Consider the following 26,417-nt stretch of genomic DNA (forward strand, 5'->3'; position numbering starts at 1 on the left):
AATGAGCTCTATGCAAATAAGGATAGAACAGCCATGACAAGGAAATAGTATTTTTCCCGTTTCAGAGATCAAGGACCCCAGACTCAGGAAGACCGGGCAATCCACCAGCAGTCATGCAACAAGTGTCCAGGGGAGGTGGACTTGTCTCCTTTCTGGTTTGCTGGGCTCTGCTCTGCCTGTCTTTAATCCCTATAACATGACAGCTGGTACTTTGTGTCTAGGAAAGTTCTAGATTATAGTGGTATCTTCAAATTCTATAGCCTGCATTTAGAAAAGAAGGAAGAGCCCGAGAAGTAAGATGTTTGTTGAAGGACATGCTTATAATATTATGATATATGTATGAATACATAGGTCTCTTATACCTGAGACATGCTACATCTCATTTAGGTCCCTTTCTATGTGTAAGGGACAGTAATGTTCTTTCTGAGATGTAGAGTTCATCTGCTTCCTATTCATAAACCCACACACACACCAACTCCAATCTAGAATACTGTCATTCTCTCTCATATGGAACTAGTTATATAAAACTCTTCTGTCGTCGGGGTCCTTCTCGGACGTTTGGGAGGGGAGTGCAGTGGTGACAGAGGCCACTAATAATCCTGGGAACACAGACTCCAGAGATCAGACTCAAGGTGCAGATCTAACTTTATTTTAAAAATGTGGTCGCCTATACATAGCTCTTCATCCAAGGGCAGCCACCTCATACCAGCAGCAGCAAGTTGGGCCTTCCTGTGGCAGCCAATGGTGTCCTGAGACACTCGCCCTTCCCAGGAGTTTCCGGGAGCTCCTGCTTGTAGGGAAAGCGCCCTCAGGTTCCAGACTGCCCACCCTGAAGGCACAGGGTCACAGAAGCAGAGAGCAATCTAGGCGTCTAAGCCACCAGCTTAGGAGGCCCCACAAAACTCAAAGAGGAATGAGATGACAGTGCACAGTGCATGCTACAGTTTGGGAGTCTGTTACTTTAGCGGATTGTGATTACGGTGGCGATGGGCAGGGAATAACCAGTTTTGCCTTTATCGATGCCCTGTCTGCCAGCTCCAGCAGAGGGTCCTGTTTAATCAAGACCCCCAAGATGCAGGCAGTGACTTTGACTGCCTACTCATCTCTCTGAGAATATGTTAGCTGGTGAAGAACAGCTTCACTTCATGTCAAGACACCAAACCACAGCTCAAGCAAGCCCAGACAATAGCACGCCAAAGTAACGTTCCTTGAGGTTACAATAATGCCAGTTGACAGCCATGCATCTACAGTACATCTGTGTTTACCTTCCAGGCTGAGGCTGGCCTTGAACTTGCTGCCTTTCTGCCTCCGTCCCACTCCACCTCACCATATGCCAAGGAATGTTATTTTCAAGCAATTAAAAATTAAAATACATCTACTGCAAGGAGCCAGAGGGACAAAGAGCTATCATCCCATAGGGAAGCAGAAGGATGAGATTACATTTGGCCTCTCAAGAAAAAAATGGCAAAAATAAAAGAAGAGAAGGGAGTAAAATGTTCAGCACTGAGACAAACGCTCCCCCAGCCTAGACTCTTTCACCCTGTGAAGTTACACTCTGGAAGTGGAGGTAGAAAAAAACACTTTCTTGGGTAAAGGAGAATGGGAGAAATGTATTTCCTGTGGACTTGCCTTGAAAGAAGTTTTGAAAGAAGACGTTCAGAGAGAAGGAAAACAATATAGGCGAGAAATGTGGAAAGTGCTGGAGGAAAACCAAGTGACAGTAAAATATAAGCTACTGCTATTTTATTTTTGATAGATTTAATGGAAGTCACTTCATTCAAAATGCCCTAGCGCTGATCCAATTTGACAGGGTTCCCTTGTTCATGTTTACTGACAAGCGAGATAGGTGACAGTAGTGATGTTACATGGCCCAGCCTGGCCTTGAACTACCTGCCTCCCTATCCCCACCTCCCAGATGCTGGGGTTACTCAAATGCCCACTAGACATGGATAGTTATTAAGATTACTTTGTAACTAAAAGGTATTCACATCAGTGGTGGTATATTTATTAAATCATTTGAAATTGGGCTTGGATCAGTTGTGCATGTATATTGTGAATTACAGAGAAACCATTAAAAAAAAGTGAGAAAAATAAAGACAAAAGACCTAGTATACTGAGAGAGGAGAGAAAATGGAGCCCTATAAAAATGCTCAATTGCAAACAGAAAAGGCAGAAGAAGAGTGGAAGATAAAAGCTAGAGAAAAAGAAGGGAGGCAGAGAGACAGTAAATATCAGGCCAAAGATGTCAACAATGACTTTGAATGACAAGGCTAAAAAACAACCTGTCAAAAGCAGTCAGAGCCAGCCAGGTGCTGGTACCTCACATCTATAACCGTAGCTACACAGGAAGCTGAGATCTGTGGATCAAGGCTCACAACCAGCCTGGACAGGAAAGTCCATGAGACCTGTCTCCAATGAACCACCAGAAAATCAGAAGGGATGCTGTGGCTCAAAGTGGTAGAACAGTAGCCTTGACTGAAAGAGCTCAGGGACAGTGCCTAGGCCCTGTGTTCAAGCCCCATGGCCAACCAAAGAAAAACAGCAACAACAACAAAAATCAGAGTAAAAACCCAACCACCAAACTACATGTTTGTCCTCAAGAATGTTGTCTTAAATCAGAGACATCTATAGATGGAAAGTCAATGTCAGGTAAGCAAAAGAAATTTGCGTAGGAATAGTTATATTAATTTCATACAGGGCAGGCATCAATGTGAGGAAAGCTATCAAGTATAAAGAACTGCGTTCTTAAGAAGACATTAGCATGTGTGTATCTAATTGGATCAACATAGCCAAAAGGGGAACAGATAAATGCACATTATAGCTGGAGGCGGCATAGCGCCTCTATTAATGAGTAGAGCTAGCAGGCAGAAAATCAGTAAGTACATATCTGAACTGAACAGCACTGTCAATCATCTTCAGTTGATTCAATTGCTGAAGGAAACTGACAGCTGTAGACAACTCCGTCCAACAACAACAGAAGACATGGCTGTCCTCAACTCATACAAAGCTGTCACCTCCGTAGACCCTATTGTGGCCCATAAAATACAGCTGCAATGTAAAAGAATAATCATAGAAAAGAAACCAGCCATTCGACTCAAGAGAATTTTGTCAGAAGGCAACAGAAAGATAGCTGTACATTTCCCCAACACACGGAGATTAGATGGACTTCTACATAAAGCCATGAACCAGAGGAGAAATTTCAGAAGCAATGAGAAAATACTTGGAATGACACCAAAGTGAACTGGCAGTGTTTATGGTGTAGAGTAATAGTCACACATTCGAATTCTTGTCAAATGGTTGGATACCTCTGTCATTGATATTTCAACCAAAGTCTCAAATTCTGACTTTTCTTTTCCTCCCTCCCCTCCCTCCCCTCCTCCCCTCCTCTCCTCCTCCCCTCCTCCCCTCCTCCCCTGCTCCCCTTCTCTCCTCCTCTCCTCCTCAACTCCTCTCCTTCTCTTTTTGGTGCCCATCTTCCAGGGCTTGGGCATGCTGTCTCCGAGCATTCATTTGAGTCACAGCTCCGCTTCTGGCTTTTTCTCTTGATAGTTTCCTGGACATGAGAGTTTCACAGACTCCCCTGCCTGGGCTGGCTTTGAACTGCAATCCTAGATCCCAGCCTCCCGAGTAGCTGGGAGCCCCTGCAGCAGTGCTCAACCTCGTTTGAAATGCACATAACTTTATCGTGTGTGATACTCAGTGAGGAGTTGATCAGACTCAAGCCCTTCTCTTGTTCACGTCAACCAAGTTCTGAAACTGCCGAAGCTTCTTCCTCTTGCTGAGCTCAGGACCTTGGGCCACAGTTCTGAATCATTGCTCTCTTGGGGTGCTGGAGAGGCTGGGGGTCCTGCCTGTGTCATTTAGACTGGCAGTACTTACAGATGCCTTCGAAATGGAGATGAAGTGGTTATAAATAAGGCCCTTTAATTCCAAGAGAAGGTGAGATATATGAATCCAGGGAGGCTGGAGTTTTATAGTTGATTCAGCCTCTGATTTATGGCTTAGAAGAAGAGACTTTTTTTTAAAGTATTTTTTTGGCAATTATCTGCTTATAGGAAACAAGAAATGGGTGGTCCCTGCAGTCTTGAGGCCTTACTATTGCAGTCATTCCATGAGATTTCAGCTCCGTGACATCCTGGGCTTTGGGTGGGCCCAAGCTAGCGGTGTGGGGTGGGGCGGGGGTTTAATGTGTGACTTGGGTCACAGTGCACAGGGAGCAGAAGAGAGGCGTGGAAGATGGTGGTGCTAGGCCTTAGGACCTCCTACTGGAGTTGTTCTGCACTTGTGGGACCCAAGCCATGGCTTCAGTGTCTTCCCCCACGGGAAGAAGAGAAAGGGAAGTTCAGAACTCTTTGCACATGCACAATGCAGGTGGAAACGCAGTTTGGGTCATGAACGTCCCTAACGGCCCGGGACTCGTCCTCACGTGGTCTCTTTATCATTCGTTCTTGCAGACTCTTCCTAAAATTCTCGATAAGCTGGCACCGGCCTTTACCATGAGCAGCTGCACTTTCTCCGTGGAGAAATCCCGAGCCTCCACAGCCAGGGTGGTGGTCTGGCGGGAGATGGGCACATGCAGAAGCTACACCATGGAGACCAGCTACTGCGGCTGCAGCCAGGGCCCCTACCAGGTAGGTGGCTCTCCCAGGCTTTCCACCCCTCAGCTGTGCACAGAAAGAAACAGCGGGCAGTATTTTTGCTCACCTGCAGGAAGAAGAAGAAGAAGAAGGGCCTGAGTTAAATCTGGCCCTGCTTTTTATTTATTTGTTTATTTTTATTAGTCTGGTTCTATGATTGCGTCACTAGCCAGGTCGTGTCTGTTGATTCTGAAAGCCCTGTGTGCATGCTTACCAATGTGATTCCGCCATCAGCTGTCCTCTCCGGCGTCCTCTCTGCCTGAAGCCACTCTCTGATCTCCACTCCCGACTTGTACAGAGGCTCTCCTGGCTCTATTACATGCAAGTCTGGGGGTGGTGAGGAGCAGGGCAGGGGGGGGCGATATTGTTCAGCAAATCCATCAGTCTCCTGTGTAGCATCAAGGGCTGAAGTTGTCTCTAGAGGCTGTCAAAAACATTCCTATACTGGATTTGTCTTCCGTGTGCCAATCGGAACCCGATACTCTGGGTGGTATCCAGAGCTCTGGTCATCACCAGAACATGCAGGTGTGTGTGCATGTGGTGTGTGGATCTCCCAGAACCAGTGAGTGTGGGACTTGATGCGCCCGTGTCAAGGGAAGTGCTCTGGTGTAAATCACATTCTCGCTACAGCTATATTAACTGCAGGAGCAGCTGGCTGGCTGCTGGAACAGGCTCCTCTGGCTGCTCTTTCCCGCTCCCCTCCCATTGAGAAACATAAATAAGGGACGTTGTGACAGTGCCAGGCTAAATAGACTCTTTTTAAATGTCTCAGGCAAGCTGACAGACTCTTCCTGGGTGAGTTGAATTCACCGCCCGCCCCCCTCTCCAACCCCCCAGAGCCGCCAGGTAGCGTCTTGGTCATGCAGAGATCTATGCACTCTCAGGGTAATTCCTCGAGGGGCAGGGGATGAAGCTGATGTTAAGTTCCCACCTGGTCCAAGACGTGTTGACACTGAGAGATTCGACTGCTGGTGAATCCGCGCAGTCAGCCAATCTCGATGGTGGCTTTAGAGACGAATTACTTCATTACCAGGTGAGTAGGTAATGAGAGCAGATTAATCCCGGGTTCCGTGGTCAGTGTGGACCAGTTGTGCTCAGGGGCAGGGTGTCACTGGTACCTTACATGACAGATGCAACTCTTCCTGTTGATTTCTCTCTTGTTTATCACACAAGATTCCTGCCAGGGCACGTCGGAATGCTCTTGGAACTTATTTCGTGGAGAATCTGTTGGCTCTGTGGGTGTTCAGAGTCTATGAGATCAGAAATGGAAAACAAGCATGTTTGCTCCCAAAGCCTGGTGGTGTAGGCGGCGCCTCTCTTGCCTTTCCCCTCCTCACGGCAAGGGCCCTGGCATTTGTTCCTGCGACAGTCAGTGCAGCCCTGCACAGATGGGTCCGTCTGGTGGCTTTCACTGACTCTGTTTCACCAAGTGCCGATTCAGAACAACAGCTTCCAGGCTCCTAAGAATTCAGCACCACTCGCGTGATAAATCAACAGGATGCTGAAAAGTCCTTTGGAGCTGTTTGAAAAGTAAATGGCTCTTAGGTCAGGCCCTTACCAAGACGCTGTCTTCCAGTTGTTATATACATAATGGCTATTAGAGATGACACAGAACGGAAGGGGCCCACCCAGGGGGGTGGCTTCAAGGCACTGACATTGCATTTATTCTGTGAAGTTTTCCATATGGCTCTTGCGTGAAGTCTATAGAAGGAAAACTGGAGAGGAGGACTGGCTACAGAAAGCCCTGACCATGCCAGACCAGTGTTTGGTTTAACAATCCCATTCAGTATATGAAACACCTCTCTGAATGGATTGATTTTTCTTCCCCTTTATCTTCCTGTCTTCAACCCCACGGGGTAGCTGAGCTGAACTGCAGACAGCCCACTAAAGGTTGGTGAATAATTTTACATACGAGAGAGCCCACCCTATGGGAAGAAAGCTGATCCATTGTTGGAGGACTTTGGATGGTTTTATTTTATTTTATTTTGATGTTGTTTCAGGTATATCATAGCCTAGGAGCTTTAAATCAGTCTAGAAATTTCCATCCTTCACATATTGAAAATGATTTTGGTACATTGGCAAGCCGAGACCCATTTGGGCCTTGAGATTATTATTGTAAGGTCATCTTTCCTTTTTTTTTTTTGCTGTTGTTTAGCATTACCATTTATCCAAAAGATGGGGAATTCTTAAATACACCCAAGGGGAGCATCCCTTCCTTCCTTCATAAGAATATAAATAATTTTGCAGTTTCTCTGGTTAACATGGCTTTAAAGTTGTTCCAATCATTTCTCCCTCAGCACACCAAGTGCCTGATTTGTTAGTAGTGAGATGAAATATCGCCTCTTACAGTGACATTTGTGTTGGACCTGTATCAGAGAACATAAGCTATTGCCTTCCAATAATTATTATTAATGTGATGTCTTTCCTGTTCTCTTTTCTAGTCTGTAGCTGGTGGAATTAATTTTTTAAAAGAATCTTGGTGATTTTTATTTATTTGGGATACAATCTCTCGTTGCTAGTCCTACACTTCATGAATAATTTGTATGGAGTGTGCAAGCCCCACCCACCAAGACTCACTTTACCTGCTCAGGACTTGGGGCGCAGAGCTATTGGGGCTATGGCGAGGAAAGCCAGATGGAAGGATGTGGTCTCAGGGGGTCGTCTCTTGGAGGCATCCAGTCCGTGCAGTGAGCATTTGTGATCTGGGGTCAAGTACACGACGAGTTTGCGCTGAGATGGGCCTGGAACGCTCCCCTGGGTTGCTAGTGACAGGATCATACCAGAGTCCTCCCGCCCTACTGGCTGTGAGCAAGACTAACCGCTGGTAGAACAGTCTTAGTCAGAACGGAAGATGGAAGAGGGATCCCGTGCCATTCCGCTCTCTTCCCTGCTAGCAGGCACTTGGACGCACCCTTGAATTGACCCATCCTTTCCCATACCCACAGGGGGATCTGTCCAGTCCTGGCACTTCCCATAATCCATCCAAACGTCATCATCATGTCTAGAGAAACTCCAAGTCTTTATGAGAATGCTAAAGCCTTTACCATCCTTGGGCCTGTTTTTAAGTACCCAGTGCTTACTCTATTATAGACTAGGTATTAAAAAATACAGGCTGCAGCTGGGCCTTGGTGCCTCACGCCTATCATCCTAGCTACCCAGGGAGGCTGAGATCCCAGGATTGTGGTTTGAAGCCAGCCTAGCAGGAAAGTCCAGGAGCCTCTCATCTCCAATAAACGACTCAAAAGGAAAAGAATAAATAAAGCAGGCGTGGAGTTGTAGCTCATGCCTCTCATCCTAGCTACTTAGAAGACTGAGATCCAAGGATCACCGTTCGAAACCACCCGAGGAAGAAACGTCCCTGTGAGACTCTTATCTCCAATTGACTCCTCAAAAACTGGTAATGTGGCTCAAAGTGGCAGAGCACTAGCCTTGAGCAAAAGAGCCCAGGGACAGCCGGGCACTGAATTCATGTGTGTTGAGTATGTCAGAGAGCTAAAGCGTGAACAGCCATTTCCAGGTGGCCGGGCAATCGTCTTCTGTCTGTGTCCATCACGGGAGGCCAGGGTCCAGATGTGATGAGAAGCCATTCAGAAAGGGAGACAGTTAAGTCACTGTGGTACACAGGACACGAGTTAGCGGGGAAGATGTGGAAATCACCACGGAGACCTCTCAGCTCTGTCACTGCAGACATGATTACATGATTTGAGAGCACTTAATGAGCTCTTTCCCAGAGTCTGGTAATGCTGCTGCAGGTGTAGAATCTCTCATGGCCACGGTCTGATAACAATTGCTTATTGGACAGAACAATCTCCATCTGTCCACATGTTAGATGTTTCGATCCAGTCTCTGGGTCACTGAAGATGAAATTAACCTTCCCTCCCTCCCTCCCTCCCTCCCTCCCTCCCTCCCTCCCTTCCTTCCTTCCTTCCTTCCTTCCTTCCTTCCTTCCTTCCTTCCTTCCTTCCTTCCTTCCTTCCTTCCCTCCTTCCCTCCATAGTTCTACCAAGACAATACCAATCAACAAAGCAGTTGTTGCATATACTACCTCTCAATCAATCCTGATCATGAAAGATACAAATAGGAAATCCCAAAGCAGACAGGTCCTTTTGGCGTGAGGACTGTTGGAGCTGTTTGTGCCAGTTTGCTTTATCCCTCTGATCCTACAAGAGTTCGTCTTGCTCTTTGCAGGGCGACCTCGCCGCCCAGCTCAGGGCTAGGGGATCCTTGCATGTGCTGGGCAAGCGCTCCCCCACCGGGCTCCAGCCTGGTCTATTCTGTCTCTGTTCCTGTGATCTCCAAGCACATCCTGAGAAGTTTATTCACTTACTGCAAGCTCGATTCTGTCTTGAAATGCATCACCCTCATTCCCCAGCCCTTGGCTTTATCATGTCTCTCAGCAGTGTAATAGAATATTAAAAGGATTTAACTAAAAATCAAGAGGCAGAGATGCTAATAAGGTTCCCAGCAGGGACCTTCCTAGGATTACCAAAACCCTGGGAGTCTTGAATTTTAAATACCCAGAGTGGAAGAGGAAGGGATCTGACACTGAGGATAATCCACTAAGCCTCCAGTGACCTCTGATTCTTGAAAAATAATTTGGCTTCAAAGGACCAAGAGGGAGACAAGGTGGTTTATCTCTGTAAATCTTATTCGCCCCATGTGGTCAATGTAAATGTAATGAGATGCATACCCTTAAGGAGTGGACCAAAGAAAGCACTAATTTAAGTCAGGGTTTCCTGTAACTGGGAGGGGTTGGGAAAGAGGATTGGCCCCCACCTGTGGTCCTTGGGGCCTGCATTGAGTTTCTCAGGGTAGGCTCTCCATAGACAGGGACTGAGAAAGGCTGAATTCAGTTAGTCAGAGTTACCCAGCGGATGTCGTCTGTCCATTTAAAGTACAATGGACTCAGAACCACCCTCCCTATTTGTGTAGCCATTCGGCGAATCCAAGGCCGAAACAAAGACATCAGCCCTCACCATCTTCTCCACCATGGCACCAAACAGGCTATCGGGAAAGTTTCAGGCAGTTAAGCTGTGTTTGGCAAGAGGATACTTGGGGAACGGCTTGACGCTAAGTCAAGGTAATAGGAGAGTTTATTAGAAGAGAAATATGACAGAGGAAGAGAGCACATGGCATTGATCTGCCCCTGGGAAAGATGGCATCTCCGCCATCTTGTCTGTCGTCTTCATGACAGAACCGGGGGTGGATGGAGGGAACCAGATGGCTTTCTGATGGCTTGGTCCCCTTTCTGTTTCCAGGAAGGTTGTGACACAAAGATCTAGTGCCCAGTCCTTTGTTGCCCATTCCTTTGTCCCTCTGACTTCCTCATTTCTTCCCTAGCTCCCTTCCTCTCATTTCACCACCAGCCACATTTTTTGATTCAGTGGTTTTTTTGCTGCACCTGCGAGCTGTGTAGGCCTGCGTGATCTACTGACTCTGTCAGGAAAGACCACATAGGAATGGCAGACACTGAAACTCTCCGGCCAGCGCCCTGCTGTTCAACACTGAGTCCTCATTCCAATAGATTTCTGCTCTTAAAATTAACCAGTAGTTCTTTATACAGTGCCAGTATTCGTTGAAATGAGTAGAGAGATACTTCAAAGTACTTGGGATCCTGCTGTTTGAAAGTAGATATCTTTATATAAATTTCTAATTGTTCCCTCGGTCAGTGTACATTTGTTAGGTGCACATTTGAATGTGTGTGTGTGTGTGTGTGTGTGTCTGTATTCATTGAAAACACTTAAGCCAGATATGTACCCTTCTCTTCTCTTCTCTCTCTCTTTCATTCCTCATTTAAGAAATAATTTTTAATCTTTACCTTATGCTAAGTGCCAAGGGCAAGACATGGAGTAGATATGACCACTTCTTGATCTCTCTGAGTTAATAGTCCAACTAGAGGGGCGAATGATTAAATCAGTGAGAACCATAAAAGACAGGAGTATGGGCAGATCCTGGTGCTATAAGAGAAGACAGAGGGAATGAATGCTTTAGGACTTTGGTAGATGTGGCTTCGTAGGATAGGATTTATCCACAATTCTGCGTGTGTATGTGTGTGTGTGTGTAAGTGAAAAACATAAGATCTGGTGAAATGGAAGATGATTGACAGCAGAACAAGGCCAGGGGATTCATTTTCTTTCATCTTAGTTTCCTTTCATCCTCCTCTGTCTCATTTCATATTTTGAAATCTCTCCATGGAATTCTGTATTGGAGTTTGTGTTCTGCTGCATCCAAGCTCAGTAGCATCCTCGGGTACTTCATCCTGCTCCTGACTCCAGAATGTTCTCCTTAGGGACATCTCAGGTGTTTCCATACAGTATGGTTCACCATGTCTCCCTCGAGGATGAGAGAACCAGAAAGATGGAAAAAATGCTTTAAAGTTGCCAGGCACAGTAGACTGCATCTGTAATTCTAGCTACTAAAGAGGTGGAGATCTGAGGATTCCGGTTCAAAGCCTGCCCAGGGCAGGAAAGTTCTGAAAATCTTATTTCCAACTAACCAGCAAAAAGCCAGAAATGGAATTGCGCCTCAAATGGTACAGCACTTAAGTGAGAAAGCTAAGGGGCAGTGCCCAAGGCTCTGAGGTCAAATCCCAACCAACACACACATGCATGCACACCCTTCAAAACCATCCTTAGCTTGAGGAAAAATAAAACAAGAATGATTTTTAAAAAGGAGATCTTAATTATTGTAGCCCTGATGAAATCCTGGTCACAGAACCTCACCCAAGTCACAGTAATAAAATAAACACCTTCCCTTTTCAAAATAGTCAATGGTATCAAACAAACCACACGCATAAGTTGTGTTATCTCAAAAGAGGCAAATAGCCAGGCAGGGGAGGTGACAGAAGGACTCTCGGCAGGCTATGGAGAAGGACAGGGAAGGGGGTTGTGATACTGACCAGGGCATCCAGGGCAGTCTGCTCAGCTCTGACCATTTCTGGGCAGCAGTAGGCAGTGACCCGGAGAAGGACTAAACAACTACATTGCTCCTCTCCCCTGCTTTCCATGAGTCAAAGTGCTACGTGTATCTGGCTTACGAGTTTTCAGTGAATACACACACACTCTCCTCAGTGGCAGAATCTGAGGAGGTACTCCAGGAATCTTCCATACAGTTTCCAAAGGCATTCATATTTGGGGGTAAGTTTTGCTTGTTTTCTTTTTAGAAACAGCTTACATTAGTTATACAGGGGGGTGGAGGAGTATTTCGCTGCTACCTTTCCACACATGTTTACGATGCATTCTAAAGCAGCCTCACCCCTTCCTTAGTAGCACAATTAGGTGATATCCAACAAATAATGCACTCTGTGATCTTTGACCCTGAAGTTTGGCTCGCAGGCGCTTAATTCCAGAAATGCACACTGATTCGTGCACGTGGCGCCGTCACTTGTTAATGACGAAACGTGGGAGTAATCTCAATTCCCTGCCGTTGAGGATTAACGAAATAAATAATTGTCAGCTTGCATAATGGATGGCACAGACCACAGAGCACAGGCGGAGGTAATTAATATTCACACGGCCTTTCCCACCTCTGAACACCAGCTCTGCCTCTTTATCGATTGTACTTGGGGCGAGTTATATTTTCTTTCTTAACCTTTAGTGTAGTCATCAGAGGGAGAAAAGCTGATGATGGTACCTTCTGCTTCAATGTAAATATATGTAACCCTTATTATCGTGTCATATGTGAAACACTCGTTAGCTTCTTATCCCCTCCCAACCTCTCACTCATGTGACAATATCGAGACAGGGACCATTCCTACGGCTTTCCTATTTGCTGACCATTGGGCAGTGTTGTGGTGAAATGTTGATGAGATTTTTCAGTGGTCCCAAAGCTAGCACAAGCAGTAACGTGGCCTTGGGTAGTGAGATTTCTCTTTTGTCAAAAAATTAAAGAAAAGGTGATGGTGAGGGGGAATGCAGTCAGAAGATGTAGTGCGCGCTGATCAAGATGCATTGTATTCATCAAAGGCTAGATTAAATAACAGCTCCTTTGCACAGCTACTTAAAGATAATGAAAGCTTTTTAAAAAATAAAATGTATTATATGATAAGAGGGAAAAAAATCAAGGGTTGAAGTGGGGTTGGGAAGGATGCGTGCGAATGATGAAGGGGCGGCATTAATGAAGACGTATTGCATTCAGGAACTGCTTTCTTCAATGGCAGGCCCTTCATACAGCTACTTTAATACAAGAATAAAAATTTAAAAGATTTTAGCAAAATGGAATCCGGGATACACACACACACACACACACACACACACACACACACACCAAAGGTGGAGTTCAATAGGGAGAAATGGAAAATCCTGTATTTGGTTAAAAAAGAAAAAAAATTGACTGCAAGAAAGTTTATAAAAAATTTAAATTCTTAAATCTCCTTTTCATGTAACGTGAATCATATGTGCACCAGGACCATTGCAAGTGTGAATGGATCAAAATTAAAATAATGCCTACAGTGAGAAAGACGACATGCCTTCCTTTCTTCTTTTCCCTCCCGATGAAGTCTAATTACACTGAGAAAAATCTTGGTGGTCATGCAATAAGATAACTCAGTTTTCAGACACCGTGGAAGAGCTGTAGGGAGATAGCATCCATGTCATAAGTACAAGAAATGCATCTATAGGACTGGAGGAGAAGAGGAATGGGACCAAGAATTGCTTCACCAGCTGTGTGTTGGACGGCCCGGGGCAAGCGGAACGGCTGGAAGCCTAGCAGAGGAGGAAGAAGGAAGAAGCAGCCACCATGAGGGGCACTGGAAGAGCTGCTCAGCGGATAGAATGTACTGGCTGGAAATAGCCAGCTGGGGGAGATGATGCGAGATGACAAAGGGGAGCGAGACAGTGGTGGCTTTGGGATGTCTGGACTCTGACGGTATCAGGGGAGTGTGTGGACAGTTCCACGCGGGCCAGGCAGCGAAAGACAAACAGGACTGGCTAGTCACTGCTCTGCATGGTGCACACGGAGCAGAATTGGGGTGGATGGAAAGCCCCCGGAACCAATTCGGGTTTTGTAGCGCCCTTAACTGTTGATGGGAGAAGACGGGAGATCTCTGAGGAAGGAGCCTCTCACAGGCGCTCGGGGCAGCCTCGGCACAACGGACCTCCCATTTGTTGCAGGCACATTTTAAATTCTTACACTTTAAAAAAAAAGTATGTCAGTACTGGGGCTTGAGCTCAGGCACTGGGCACTGTCCCTTAGCTGTTCTGTGCCACATGGATGCTTGCTTGAGCCACAGCACCACTTCCGGCTTTTCGATGGTTAGTTGGAGATAAGAGTCTCCATGGGCTGTCCTGCCTAGGCTGGCTTTGAACCGTGATCTTCAGGTCTCCGCCTCCAGAGGAGCTAGGACCGCAGTGGTGAGCCACCAGTGCCCCGCGCGGGATGTACGTTTTGATTGGATTATCTTTTCCTCCAATTCGGACATCTCAATTTTGGTAGACGACTCCTCCAGTTTCTGCTCTCACCCAGATCAGCTAACAGCAGGATGGAGTAACAGCACCATTTCAGGGGCGTTTTCCATTCGGTCTGTCATCCTGGAAAGCAAGTCACGTGTTTATGTTCTCCGTTCCCACAAAATAGTGTCCTGAAAGGGGCCATTGTACTGACGGTCAGATGGATTTCCAAACTGGGTCGTTAGCTTCGCAGGCATTTGAAATCTCATTCACCCTTAGCCTCCACTGCCAGTTACTATAACAAATCAATGCGTGCGTCCTAACGAGAGTCCTCGGGCCCTCTGTGGAAGCCCGCAAATGGGCTGAGGCAGGGCTGTCACAGCCAGCATCCATCCACATACAGGCCCCGGTGAAGCCACTTCCTCGATGGCTTTGCCCAGGCACTGAATTAATACGAGCATCTCCATCCTGAATCTCTCTCTCCCCCTCCCTCCCCCCTCTCCCTCCCTCCCTCCCTCTCTCTCCCTCCTTCCTTCTCTCTCCCTCTCCCTTGCCCTCACCCTCTCCTTCTCCCTCTCCCCTATAAGTCATCTTCTGCAGTTTATGCCATAGGTCTTTGCGATCATCACTGACAGGATAACCAGGGATTTATGTGCTTGTCATGTGCTTCCTCGGCATGGCCTTGACTTTAGAATAAACCAAATTTATCAGTGCATAGTGTGTGCTCTTAGGTTTGCATACATGAGACTAACCACTGAGAGGAAACGGTAAGGCAGGAGGCCACGTTAACCATCTTCCTCTTAAGAGAAAGAGATTGTTGTCAGGCACTAACTGGGTGACAGGTCTCAGACCCCCATAGAGGGATTCTTTTTCAATTTTAATAATTTAATCTTTTTTCAAATTGTCGGCTGCTGGGGACACTGAGGCATAGGGAGGCTGAGTGAGGCAGGGAAGTGCGGAGTCGGCCTGAGCCACTGGGCAATGTCTGGTTGTTCACCCTGGTTCTTCTTTTCCCAGCAAACCCCCAATTTCTGCCCTTAAAACCGTACCCAGAGAAATGGATGGGCCTGGAGCAGATCGGGTTTGAAGAAACCCAAGGAGCAGGCTCTCTCTCATGGGTGGAAGCGAGATGGAAAGTACAGTGGGGCAGAATAACTTAATACATCCACGCACATGGTGAGACTACAGGAGGAAGAAGCCTAAGGTGTAACTCCACCGAACAGTTTACAGCAAAGTGAAAACCTGGGCTTTCTTGGTGGTGATGTCCTTTGCTTTTGTCAACCCGGAGGGAGTACAGGTTTCCCCGTAAAGATGGAAAAGGAACAGAGAGGAAGAAAGATTGAGAGCAATACAACTTCCTCTGACTTTTCGCTGGTTAATTAGAAATCAGTCACAGACTTTCTGCCCTGGTCGGCTTTGAACTGAGATTCTCAGATCTCAGCCTCTTGAGAGGCTAGGTTTACTGGGTGAGCGCAGCTAGACTTTTCTGTCTTTGTGTCCCTTCTCTTCTCCTCCTCCTCCTCCTCTTCCTTCTTCCTCTTCCTTCTCTTCCTCCTCTTCCTCTTCCTCCTCTTCTTTTTCTTCTTTCTCCTCTTCCTCCTCCTCTTCCTCTTCCTCTTCCCCTTCCTTTGTTTTGTTGAGACACTGCCTTAGCCTCCCAAGTGCTGTGATTACAGATGTGGGTGTACAGGCCTGAAAACTGTCACGCTTGTCCCTGTGAGAATGTTCTGTCCACATCTCAACTTAATGTTGGTTGCTTCAACTTTCCCAGGAGAAAGAGTTATTGGCTCATTTTATTTTTGTGAATCGGTTGTTGGGTCTTTGATTGCACACATATGTGATGAGTCTTTCATTAAGAAATGCTGATTAGAAGATGCTATAATGAAACATCACATATCCCCATTTATATGACTTTTTGATTTTATGCCTTTCCTAGAATCATGCATCTATATTCATATGTAACCCATTCATCATATCATTATGCATATAGAATATTTAAATATAGGATATGTATCTGTATTATGTAAACTTAATGTGGACAATCATCCCTAAATGCATAGGCATTTATGCACAAAATCTTTGTAAAAAAATAGGACCCTCTTGTCATTGTTTTAAAATCTACCTAGCTTGTTACCTTTGTAGAACAGCAGGGACTGGGATTGCAGCAGACACTACCACACCCTCATGATTCTGCACTGGTTTTACCTTACTGTGGCTTGAACTTGGTATCTAACACTTTATACACCTCACCTGATACCATATCACCTGAGTCATGCCTCCAACCCCCTGGCATTGCATACTTAACAAGTTAAGGTGCTTAGCAGTTTTTACCATGGCATTACATCATCAAACATTATAAACCTTCATCTTTTTCATTTTTGTATCTGAGTCAGTATTATTTCCATTCTTGATCATCACCTCCAACTTAGCACCCTGGATTGACCATTCCTGTTTGAATTAACCTTGAATTAATTATACAGAGGCTAAAAATAATCACTATCCTAAATATTCCTGGCTTGAGGATGTATGCTCAAATGCTATGGTCCAGTTTGGGGGCAATTTTGAGGCGGGCTATGAACACACAGAAATGGTCTGGGGAAAGTAGAAACAAATTGGTGACATGTTTAGAAAGTACATCCCTGTGCCCTGGTGTCACAGCTAAGCTGTAAACGCTTAGCCTGGGAAAGTCATTACTCTGAATTGGCATGCACGCTTTTGTCAAATATTGGACTTGCATGTGTCCATAGCGCAGTAAAGCTTGTGTATACTCGCTGTCTTCCAGCAACAAGAGTGCACCTAGACAGATGGCACATGTCTCCTTGTTCCAAAACACACTCTGTGACGCACCAGAGGCATCTTAAAAGAGCTTTACAAAGATCCTCACGGACTGTGTTCTTCTGCCAACTGCCTGGTGACAGTCCTTCTGCCAGGACACCCCTGTACACACCTGCAGGACTGTGTTTGGGGACATCCTCTGGCAAAGGCACCTGAGATCAGGAGACTGAGACAAATGGCTATGGTCCATGGAAAGAAAGCTTACTATGCCTGCTTGGACTGACTCCCTGGTGATCTTCAAGTATCACCACCAGAGCCCGGAAGAGAGGCAGATCGGGCTGCCCTGCGCTTTCTATGGCGTAGAACCAAGGTCTGTTGTTTCGTCAGCCTGGGCAGTGCCGGAGACTGTGCCAACATGAATTTCCTCACAGCCATCTGTAAAGTAGAGCCCGTCAGCTCCCCCATTCTCAGAGGGGCCAAAGCCAGCTACAGTCTGTGGATGGGGTTTTGTCAACTTCTTCCTCTGTGAAGCTTTCCTGGCTATTAAAATAACCTCCCGGCATCAGGGAGGCTACTTCATCCTATCTGTTTATGGAATGGGCCATCTGGTGGTTCTCTTGGAGCTGTCAGCCCGAGGGACAGCCCAAAGGCTTGGGAGAGGGGATGGCAGGGAAGTCACCTGGGTAAAAGGGGATCATATGGGCCAGGCTGGTGGCTCAGGCCTGTCACCCCAGGTGTGCAGGAGTCTGAGACCGGAGGATCACAGTTTGGAGCCGGACAGAGCGACAAAGTCTAAATAAATACATAGCAAGCCGGAAGTGGGGCTGCGGCTCAAGTGGTGGAAGACTAGCCTTGAGCACAACGCCTCCGCTCAAGACCTGGGCCTGGCCTAAGGAAGAAAAATGAGATGTCCATAGGGATTTGAGGAAAGATGAGCGGATTTCTCTTCTAGAGAGCTGCTGATGGTTGCCTCATTCTGGAGGCATAGTGTGGAAAGTGAACTGGGCTATCTATCCATTATTTGATTTTTATTTTGAGTGCATTTACCTTTCTGGCGAGTCACTGCTTATGCTAATGATATGGCTCATTTGCATTGCGTGGGAAAAGTTTGAATTAGACAGTATCGATGGAAAAGCTAGCACAATGTGCAACAATGTGATGGTAAAGTTAAACCCCACCGCTGCTTCCATTGGGTACAAGTGGGTTAATTAATTCAATGAATGAAGGAATAAATCAAGAGCAGACACAGGCCTTTTTTTTTTCAGAAAGCCTGAGCAAGGTGTTTATTGTCTTTGGAAAGATAGACACTTTTTTTTGCCCATCTAATTAAGACCTAAGAAGAAGCTACAAGTGGCGTGTCACGGGAAGAGAATGAGAAAGGAAGACAGCTTAACTAGAGTTGGGCAAAAGTCATCAGTAATGACCTATTATTGCATTTCATAGCTGTTTCCATTTCCCAAACACCAGCTACAGCATTCTCTCTCCCTCCTTCCCTCTCCCTCTCCCCCCCCCCCCCTCTCTCTCTCTCTCTCTCTCTCTCTCTCTCTCTCTCTCTCTCTCTCTCTCTCTCTGCCTCCCTGCATCCCCCAGTCCCTTCTCCCCTCCTCTTCCACCTCCTTCTCCATCAATCAATGGACCACGACGTGGACCAAGTGAAGGTTGTGGCCCGGAGGAAGATGAGAGGCTCACCTCCTCGGTCGGTCATAGACAGTCCTTAGAAAGGCAGGATTTGGCATGTGCTCACTGTGCGAGCGGCGTGCCAGGGTGAAGGTTTCAAGCTTCCATGGGTGAGGCAGTGTCTGCAACTGGATTGGGGACAGAAGGACTGGCAGCCAGTGACCAGCCCAGGAGTCTCGGGAGTCCCAGGCCCTTGGTCCACGGGGAGGAGGCTCGCTGTTTAAGTACTCCAGGGCTGGCTGTCATAGGCAAGAGAGATGAAAGATTTATAAGGTCAGAACCAGCAATTACAGAATAGGAAATGACAGAGCAGGCGTCAGACTGCGGATCACAAGAGAGACGGCAGTCACGACACTTCCGGAGGCTCCCAGGGCCTCTGGTCTGTGGGGTCCCTGGACTCACGGCTTGTCCCTCACCCCACACCTGTCTAAAATGCAGACTCTCACAGCCAGCCCAAGTCTTGGAGGACATGTGGTCCATACAGATTCCCAGAGAAAGCCACCTAGCGTTGCAAGTTTGAGAAATCTTGAGCAGCATGCCAAGCTAGTGGGGACAGCATTAAAGAGAGCATATGTAAGGAAAGAATCAGAAGACGTATCCATTCTTTCCCGTCTCCTAGGGGAGGCGGGGTGCTCTGTGTAGCTAGGGAAGGACTTGATCTTCTGAGAGATGGTGGTGGCGGTGATGGTGGTGATGATGATGATGATGATGATGATTTAGCATTACTTTTGTGCTTGTCATGAGGCCTGATCTTAGGAAGTGGGATCCTTCTACTTCAGCGTTCCATGCAGCCAGGGGATTTCTTCCAGCAGGTGACATGGGTTGTTGTTGGGTGTGGAGCTGACTCAGGGTGACTTTATAAGGAGCATGTGGTGTCTTTCTAGGGGGAGTGCGGCATAACTGGGGATCTAGGGATATTAGCATACCAGTAGGAGAGGTTCTGACCCAAATCTCCTAGGGGTGCTGTGATAATACCAAGCAGCACGTTGGCGTGGAGTGGGCGTCCACGAGGAAACAAAAGGCGAGAGTGACACGGGCGGACCTGCCTTCCATACCCAGGACCCGCGGCTGACAGGAAAGGTAGCACCAAAATAGACACCGGCAGTGCCTGTCCACCTTTCATCTTCAGCCTCTGCTCCCGTGAGAAAACCCGGCTCTCCGTGGTGGCCTTGGCAAGCTCACTTTATCCTGCCTCCACCTTTGATCTGTGACTTCTAATTGCATTCCACGGGGGGGGGCACTTCTGTCCCCCCCTGCATTGACTCCTTGGCGGGAAGTTGTCACTGGGAGGAATTGAAGTTTCCGGCAATCTGACAGCTGTGCAGACTTAGGTGGTCGGCAGCAATGGTCCTGTGACCTTTCAAGACCAGACACCAAGGAACTGAGTGGAACCAAGACCCGAACTGGCCCTGACAGCGGGAGACATGACGACGCTTACCCAAATCAGAACGGGTTTACGCTAAAACCCAAGACTCTCCAGAGGAGTGGCACGGGAGTGTTCTCTCTCGTGGCCAAGCGTGAGTGTGTAGATAAAACCTGCAATCAGCCTTAACTAGAGCTGTGGGAGTGGATAGTTCTGTTGGTGGGAATGTGGCCATGTAGATATTATAACAGCAAGTGCATTCTATGCACTTGGTAAAGCCATGAAATTGCTGTTTTATGGACTGGAAATGGCCGGTCACACCAATTATATATCATAGAAAGGAGACAGAGACAGAGACAGAGACAGAGAGAGAGACAAGAGGAGAGGGTGAATTACATCAAGACACTTCAACAGAACTTGGATGGAGACTTCCTTTAGGTCACTTATTTTAAATACATTATTTAATCATACTATTTCTGTAAGGTGGGCATTGATTGGCCTGGCTTTGTCATAACTTTATAGTTCTACCTAAGACCCACTGCCTCTCATCACCTATCTGAGGGTCTAAGATCTTGACAGCATTTTTAATCAAGGGAAAAGTCATAGTAACATAGCTACTAATTAATTCCAACCCAATATAGGTCCCTGACTTGGATGTCAGAGAAAAGAATTAAAATAATAAAAGAAGAAGTAAAAAAAAATGCCCTGACCTCCAACAACTCTTGCCTCACAATAACCATAGTTCTGGCAAAGAACTAAAAAGTTCTTTGTACTGTGCGTTTCTTTCTTGCAGGCTGTTCAGATCAGGTTAAAGTGATTTCACGGCCCCTCCTCTGTTCCATGTGGCTGGCACAGGAAACTCTATTAGGGTCATAAAGAAAAGGAGTTAAGACGTTGTTCTCTGGGTTTGGTCCTGTGGCCACCCTCATCAGAATCACTTAGGGATTTTATTAAAGATATAGATTTCTGGGCTCTGGCCCCAGACCTATTAAGTAAGTATATAAGGATGGAAGTAGGGAATCTGTATTTTTAACTAGCTTTCCCCCATAGTCTGGCATTTTTGTTAGTGCTTTATAAAGGAAAGTTAATATTGTAATATGAATATGACAGATAAATCTCCGGGCCTGTCAAAACCATTGTGGTGAAAGATGACAGAGACTTGGCAGTGACCAGATGGGGAAAGGAAGCATCTCTCCATGTACTGCGATTCCTTGTCAGGCCAGCTGGGGTCTCCTCTGAGAGTTCCGTGGTGTCCCTTCCCAGAGCGTCCCCTCTGCAGGTCCTCCGGCTCTCACCGTCCCCTGGAGTTCTGCTCTGAGAACAAACGTTCGCCATCTCACTGCAGGTCAATTTCTTTCCTTACAGATTAAAAACTGTGACTCTCAGTGTCAGAATGTTTTCGTGGGACTTCTGTAACCAGAGCCCCCAGGCAGGCGCTGGCATTGTTTCAGCCACGTATCCGCTAGCTCAAAGGCTGATGTGTGTCTAGTGCGGGAAAGGGACTTCGTTAGCCTCAAGAGATACTCATTTTTGGCAGTCCTGGGGTGTGTTTTTGAACAAGAGCCTCACACTTAATTAAGCCAACACTTTTCCCAGCATGTTTCACTTGAGTTATTTTTCATAGAGAGTTTCATATTTTTACCTGAGGCCAGTCTCGGACCTCCCCATGTAGCTGGGGTTATAAGCATGTCCAGCTTTGAGATGAAGGTCTTGCTGATGTTTTGACCCTGGCTGTCCTTGAGCCATCCAGCATAGTTAAGGTTCCAGGAATGAGCTACTGTGCCCAGCATCTCAGGAGATCTTTATTGTCAATATTGTATGATGTACCTTATTGGTACTGCATATATGATTTTAAAAAAAAACGACATGAACTTTATCTTTAGCAAGGGTGCCCCGTCTTCAGGCTCACCCGTAATAAAACTATTCTTGTGCTCAGCTTTCTATCAAAGGCGACCTCGTATGAGAACCTCTTCATGTCTACCTCAGGCCATTCTGTCCTTCTCTTCCTCCATGTTTCTTTCTCTCTGTCTCTGCCTCTTTTCCCTGTTGATATCATCCACCCCAAGTGAAAAGTTCAGTGGAAAATGATAAGGTTCAGATCTCATTAGCTTTTGATGTCGCTGTTCCTTGAGGAGAAAAAAAATCACTTTTTTTTTGCGGGGTGGGGGGAGTGTTGACCTTTTTAGTTAATTCACAGCTGAGAAGGGAAAAAAAAATCACCCTCAGTGTCTTTTTCCTGTGTCGGGGTAATTAGCCTCTCTAGTGAGCCCTGTCTGTGGGGAGGGTGAGCTGGGCTGCAGTGAGAACCCCGGGGCGCACGGCTCTCCTGTGACATCTTAGATTATGGATATGGGGGTGGGGGTGGGTGGGGAGGACTGTCAGCAATGAGGAGGAGGAGGAGATGGAGGTAGGCAGGATGATCACAGGAGAATCAGGGGAGGCTTCTAGGAGGAGGCCGGAATTGCCACACCTGAGCCGTGGAGGAACAGGTCTGCAGGCGAGGAGGGGTCTATTTCGGGTGGTGCATGCAGCCCTGGAAGGTGCTGAGGTCTAGAGGCGCATGTAGAGGAAAGCAGGAATTCTAAGAGGCTGTACTGCACCAGCCTTACCCCTGCTATCAGAACGCAGTCCCTCCCTCCCCATCCCCCTGCCACCCCCCTCTCGCTCTCATACCCATCCTTCCAGACAAGTGAGGTCAGGACCAGCCTTGCAGTACCTTTATTAAAATGGCATGGTCTCCAGTAAGATCGCTTACTTGTGAGTTTTCCAGATAGAAAGGCACCGGGGTTCAGTGCCCCTGACTGGAAGATGTGTGAGGTGGCCCCACCCGTGTCCGTGGAGGGATGGAGTCATTTCCTAGCACGCTGTCCAGCTCGGACTTATGTGCTTATGTGCACAGAACACCTTTCGTCTAAGGAAATGGCTTCACCCGAGGAGTGGACAGAGACACAGAGACAGCGACTGTCGCCCTGTCAGGGCGCCTGCGCGGAGACTTGGTCGTGTGTGGGTTGTACCTTCCCAACTCCATGCTGGGCAGCCTGGCCCCACTCCCCTGGCCTCCTGAACTCTTCCCCCATCAAATGCCCACCTCTGGTGCTCTGAACCCGCCCTCAGCCATCCCTCCCTCCTTCCTCCCCTCCCTCCTCCGCGTAACGCTCTCATCAGTCCCTCGCCTGGCTCTGGCGCTTGGCTGTTTTCTGGGTTGGGGTGATTCCAGACTCCTCTCTCTCCTCATTAGATCCTTGTAAAAAGGGACTTTGCAGCCTGCCAGCTACGTGATGTTTTTTCCACCTTTGAAAGTGAACCTTGTGGTGTTATTAGCACCCCCTGCCCTCCATAGTTTTTTTCCTGCCGGAGCATTGCATGAATGGTCTACATTCTGACCTGCTGCCATGTTGGCCTCTCTGCACGTGGTGTCCCATTTCTAAGCAACCTAGATGTGGACTTTGGAGAGCACCAGGGAGAAGAGATGGGGGGGGGAGAGAGAGAGAGAGAGAGAGAGAGAGAGAGAGAGAGAGAGAGAGAGAGAGAGAGAGAGAGAGAGAGAGAGAGAGAGAGAAAGAGCAACATGAAGGGAAGAAGACAGGTGTGTAGCACTGTGTTAGGCATCCACGGCTGAAAAGCAAACGACATGGGAGTGGAGACAGGCTAACACGACAGCACCCATGAACCCATGGCGTGGCGGCGATGGTCCGCTTCTGGGCTGGGCTGGCTGATCTGCCCTCGGGCTCGTGCTGGCTGCCGTCCACGTTCTGGCATCTGTAACATCTCCTGGCTCTGCACGGCCAGGCTCCATTTCCAAACGAGCTCTGGCTGTTGGCAGACAACCGACTCCCTCACTGGCTTATTGGCTGGAGGCCCCCTGGTCCTGGCCAGGTAGATGCCCTGAGAATCCGGGCAGGCAAGCCAGAAGGCCATAGAGGGAGGGAGAGAGTGAGGGAGAGAGGGTGCCCTCCACCTGAAGACTCAGGCACAGCTAACCTCCTCATGGAACTGACAGCTCAGGGCCTGGACTGTGTTCTGTCAGTTCCAAGCTCGTCCCTCCTTGAAGCCCACACTTTCAAGGAAGATTTTCAGGAGGCTGTAGACAGGAGGCAGGCAGGTCATCCAGGGTCACCCTAGCTGTCTCCCCTCCCCTTGCCCGGTGACCCCTGCCAGGGATCTTATTTTGTTTAGATCTAGTTTCCAGTCCGCAGCTTTGTATGACACAATGGAAGGAGAAACGGAACTCAGGTGGAAATTTCTCTTTGGCAAGTGCCTTTCCCCTCAAAAATGGAAACACGACTCCTCCCCCGCCCCACATCGCATATCCGAATATGACCCAAGTCACTCATTTGTTTTTCCCCTCCCCTCTAATCAATCCATAAATAACACCTGGTAAAGATTTTAAAATGAAGAATCTTACTCTTCCTCTCTTCCCCCATACAACTTCCCAGAATTGTTGACTCCGTCTTCCGGTTCCACGAGGCTGGGAAACAGTGTGGACTGGTCTTTAGAGAATTGGAGGTAGGTGGGAATGGCGGACCAAGGCTGAAAACTCAAGTTCTGTTTAGCAACGTATCGTCTCCTCCTATAACATCTCCTTGAGCCTGGGGGTTTTTAATCTCCCCAGCCAGACTGAGAACTGTGGGAAAGCCTGGGCTTATCTTCTGCTTTCTTGAATTACCCACCAGCATATGTTGCGTGGAGGCTGCAGGAACGGGTGGCATATGTACTGGGTTGTGATGGGTTTTTTTTCTTTTCTTTTCTTCTTCTAATGGCCCCATGTGATTGTCAGTGATAATGCATCTGGAGGCACTACGTAATTGTAACATTCTCCATCCACATCACAGATCTTGGTGTTATTACCATCGCTGCCCTCCCCTCATCCCTCAGCTGGTCATTCATGTTCCCCACCTGCAAAAATAAGGTCCCATCCTTACATACATGTCCTGTCTAGGCCATTAGGATTGTGGTACAGTAAAATACGCCAGTCCTTTCCCAAATGACCCCTGCGTGTCCATCCCCTCCACTTAGAATTCAGAAATCTAAATGTAAAAGCGGATGGTCCCCTGTGATAATGTGAGAGCCAGTGGCTCACGCCTATAATCCTAGGTACTCAGAAGGCTGAGATCTGAGGATTGAGATTCAAAGCCAGCCCTGGCAAAGAAAGTCCCTGAGACTCTTAGCTTCAGTTAACTACCAGAAAACCAGAGTAGAGCTGTGGCTCATGTGGGAGAGCACTGGTCTTGAGCAAAAAACATTCAGGGGCAGAGCTCATGTCCCATGTTCAAGCCTCAGGACTGGCAGGCACACACACACATACACACACACACACACACACTCACAATACAGAGTTATATACACTTGGAGAAAAACAGTGAAATTGATGAGAAGAACCCTCTATACAGATTTTTACCATTTTATGTACACTTGTGGGAATGTGTTGCTTTAGGTATAAAGATCCTACATCTTGCTGCATTTGAACAGTTTCCCATGTCATCAGATATCTCTGAAAGCATTATCTTATAGGTAACCTGCTAGTGTGTGCAAAATAGTATCTCTCTGATGGGTGAAAATCTGCATTCTTATCTCTCTCATAACATAAGGGGTGTGTCAAATTACCAGTAATTAGCCATTGTCTTCATCTACAGTTGTTTTCTTCAGACTCCTAATATTTGGATTACTGGGTCAAGACATAGGAATCGGTCAGCTGATCAATATTTTTATAATTGAATCCCAGGATTCTGTATGATTAGTTTTTCTTTTATTATAGCCACTGGTACTAGGTATTTTCCTGCTGATGTCTTGGCCTTTTTCTCTCTTTAAATATATTTTTAATGAGGCAAAACATTTTTTTTCTGAAAAGAATTTCCCCTCCATAATTTTAGAAGGTTGACTCTCACTGGTGACCCTTGTCTACATCAAATACCTTCATGCTAAAATTTTTGCTGATCTGATAGAAAATACCAGCTTTAATTTTTGTTTCAGTTTTAGTAAGATTGAAAGCTTCCCATTTTAAAAACACAATTTGCATGTTTTCTTCTTCAAATAGTCTGGTTATGACTTTTGTCAGTGAATCTTGATTTTTTCTTTCTTTCTAAATCTATCAAGGCTTATTACTAGATTATTTTCACATTTTGGCTGCCACATTAAGTCATTTCCTAGCTCTTACTTGACTCAAGCCTGAGGCCAACCTAGGCAAAAATGTTCCCTAGACTCCATTTCCAAAATCAGTGGTTCAGGCTGGTGGCCTGGCTCAAGTGGTCAAGCTCCAGTAAGTGTAGCAAGCTTGAGTCTCTGAGTTCAAACCCTTGTAGAGGAAACAAGTGAATTTAGAAAACCCCCTGAAGGCATGCAAACAAAACTAAAAGACTAGCCTTGGTTAAAGAAGAAACTATGGAAACCAAGCAGATGATTAAATTATTGAAAGCATTCAAATATAAACTGCGTACTTGAGAACATTATCATATTAATGTTAAATTTTTGCATGTGAATGGTGTGTAGTTGCATCTACAAATGTCTGTGTTGCCAGGAGGTGACAAGATGATGTATGCAGAGAGCAATTATGATGGATCTCGGTTTAAGTTTAGTTGAGGA

At 46.8% G+C, this 26,417-nt stretch overlaps 1 protein-coding gene across 1 annotated transcript in view; it reads left to right on the forward strand.

Annotated features, from left to right (window-relative positions):
- The window catches only part of Agbl1 (AGBL carboxypeptidase 1), a 388,588-nt gene that overhangs the window by 267,812 nt on the left and 94,359 nt on the right, over positions 1-26,417 (forward strand). The window contains 1 exon segment of the mRNA XM_090321447.1: positions 4,455-4,631. Within this exon segment, the coding sequence (XP_090177573.1) occupies positions 4,455-4,631 (177 nt within the window).

The sequence above is a fragment of the Megascapheus bottae genome, chromosome 30, assembly GCF_031878675.1.
Source record: "Megascapheus bottae isolate mThoBot1 chromosome 30, mThoBot2.hap1, whole genome shotgun sequence".
NCBI lineage: Eukaryota > Metazoa > Chordata > Mammalia > Rodentia > Geomyidae > Megascapheus > Megascapheus bottae.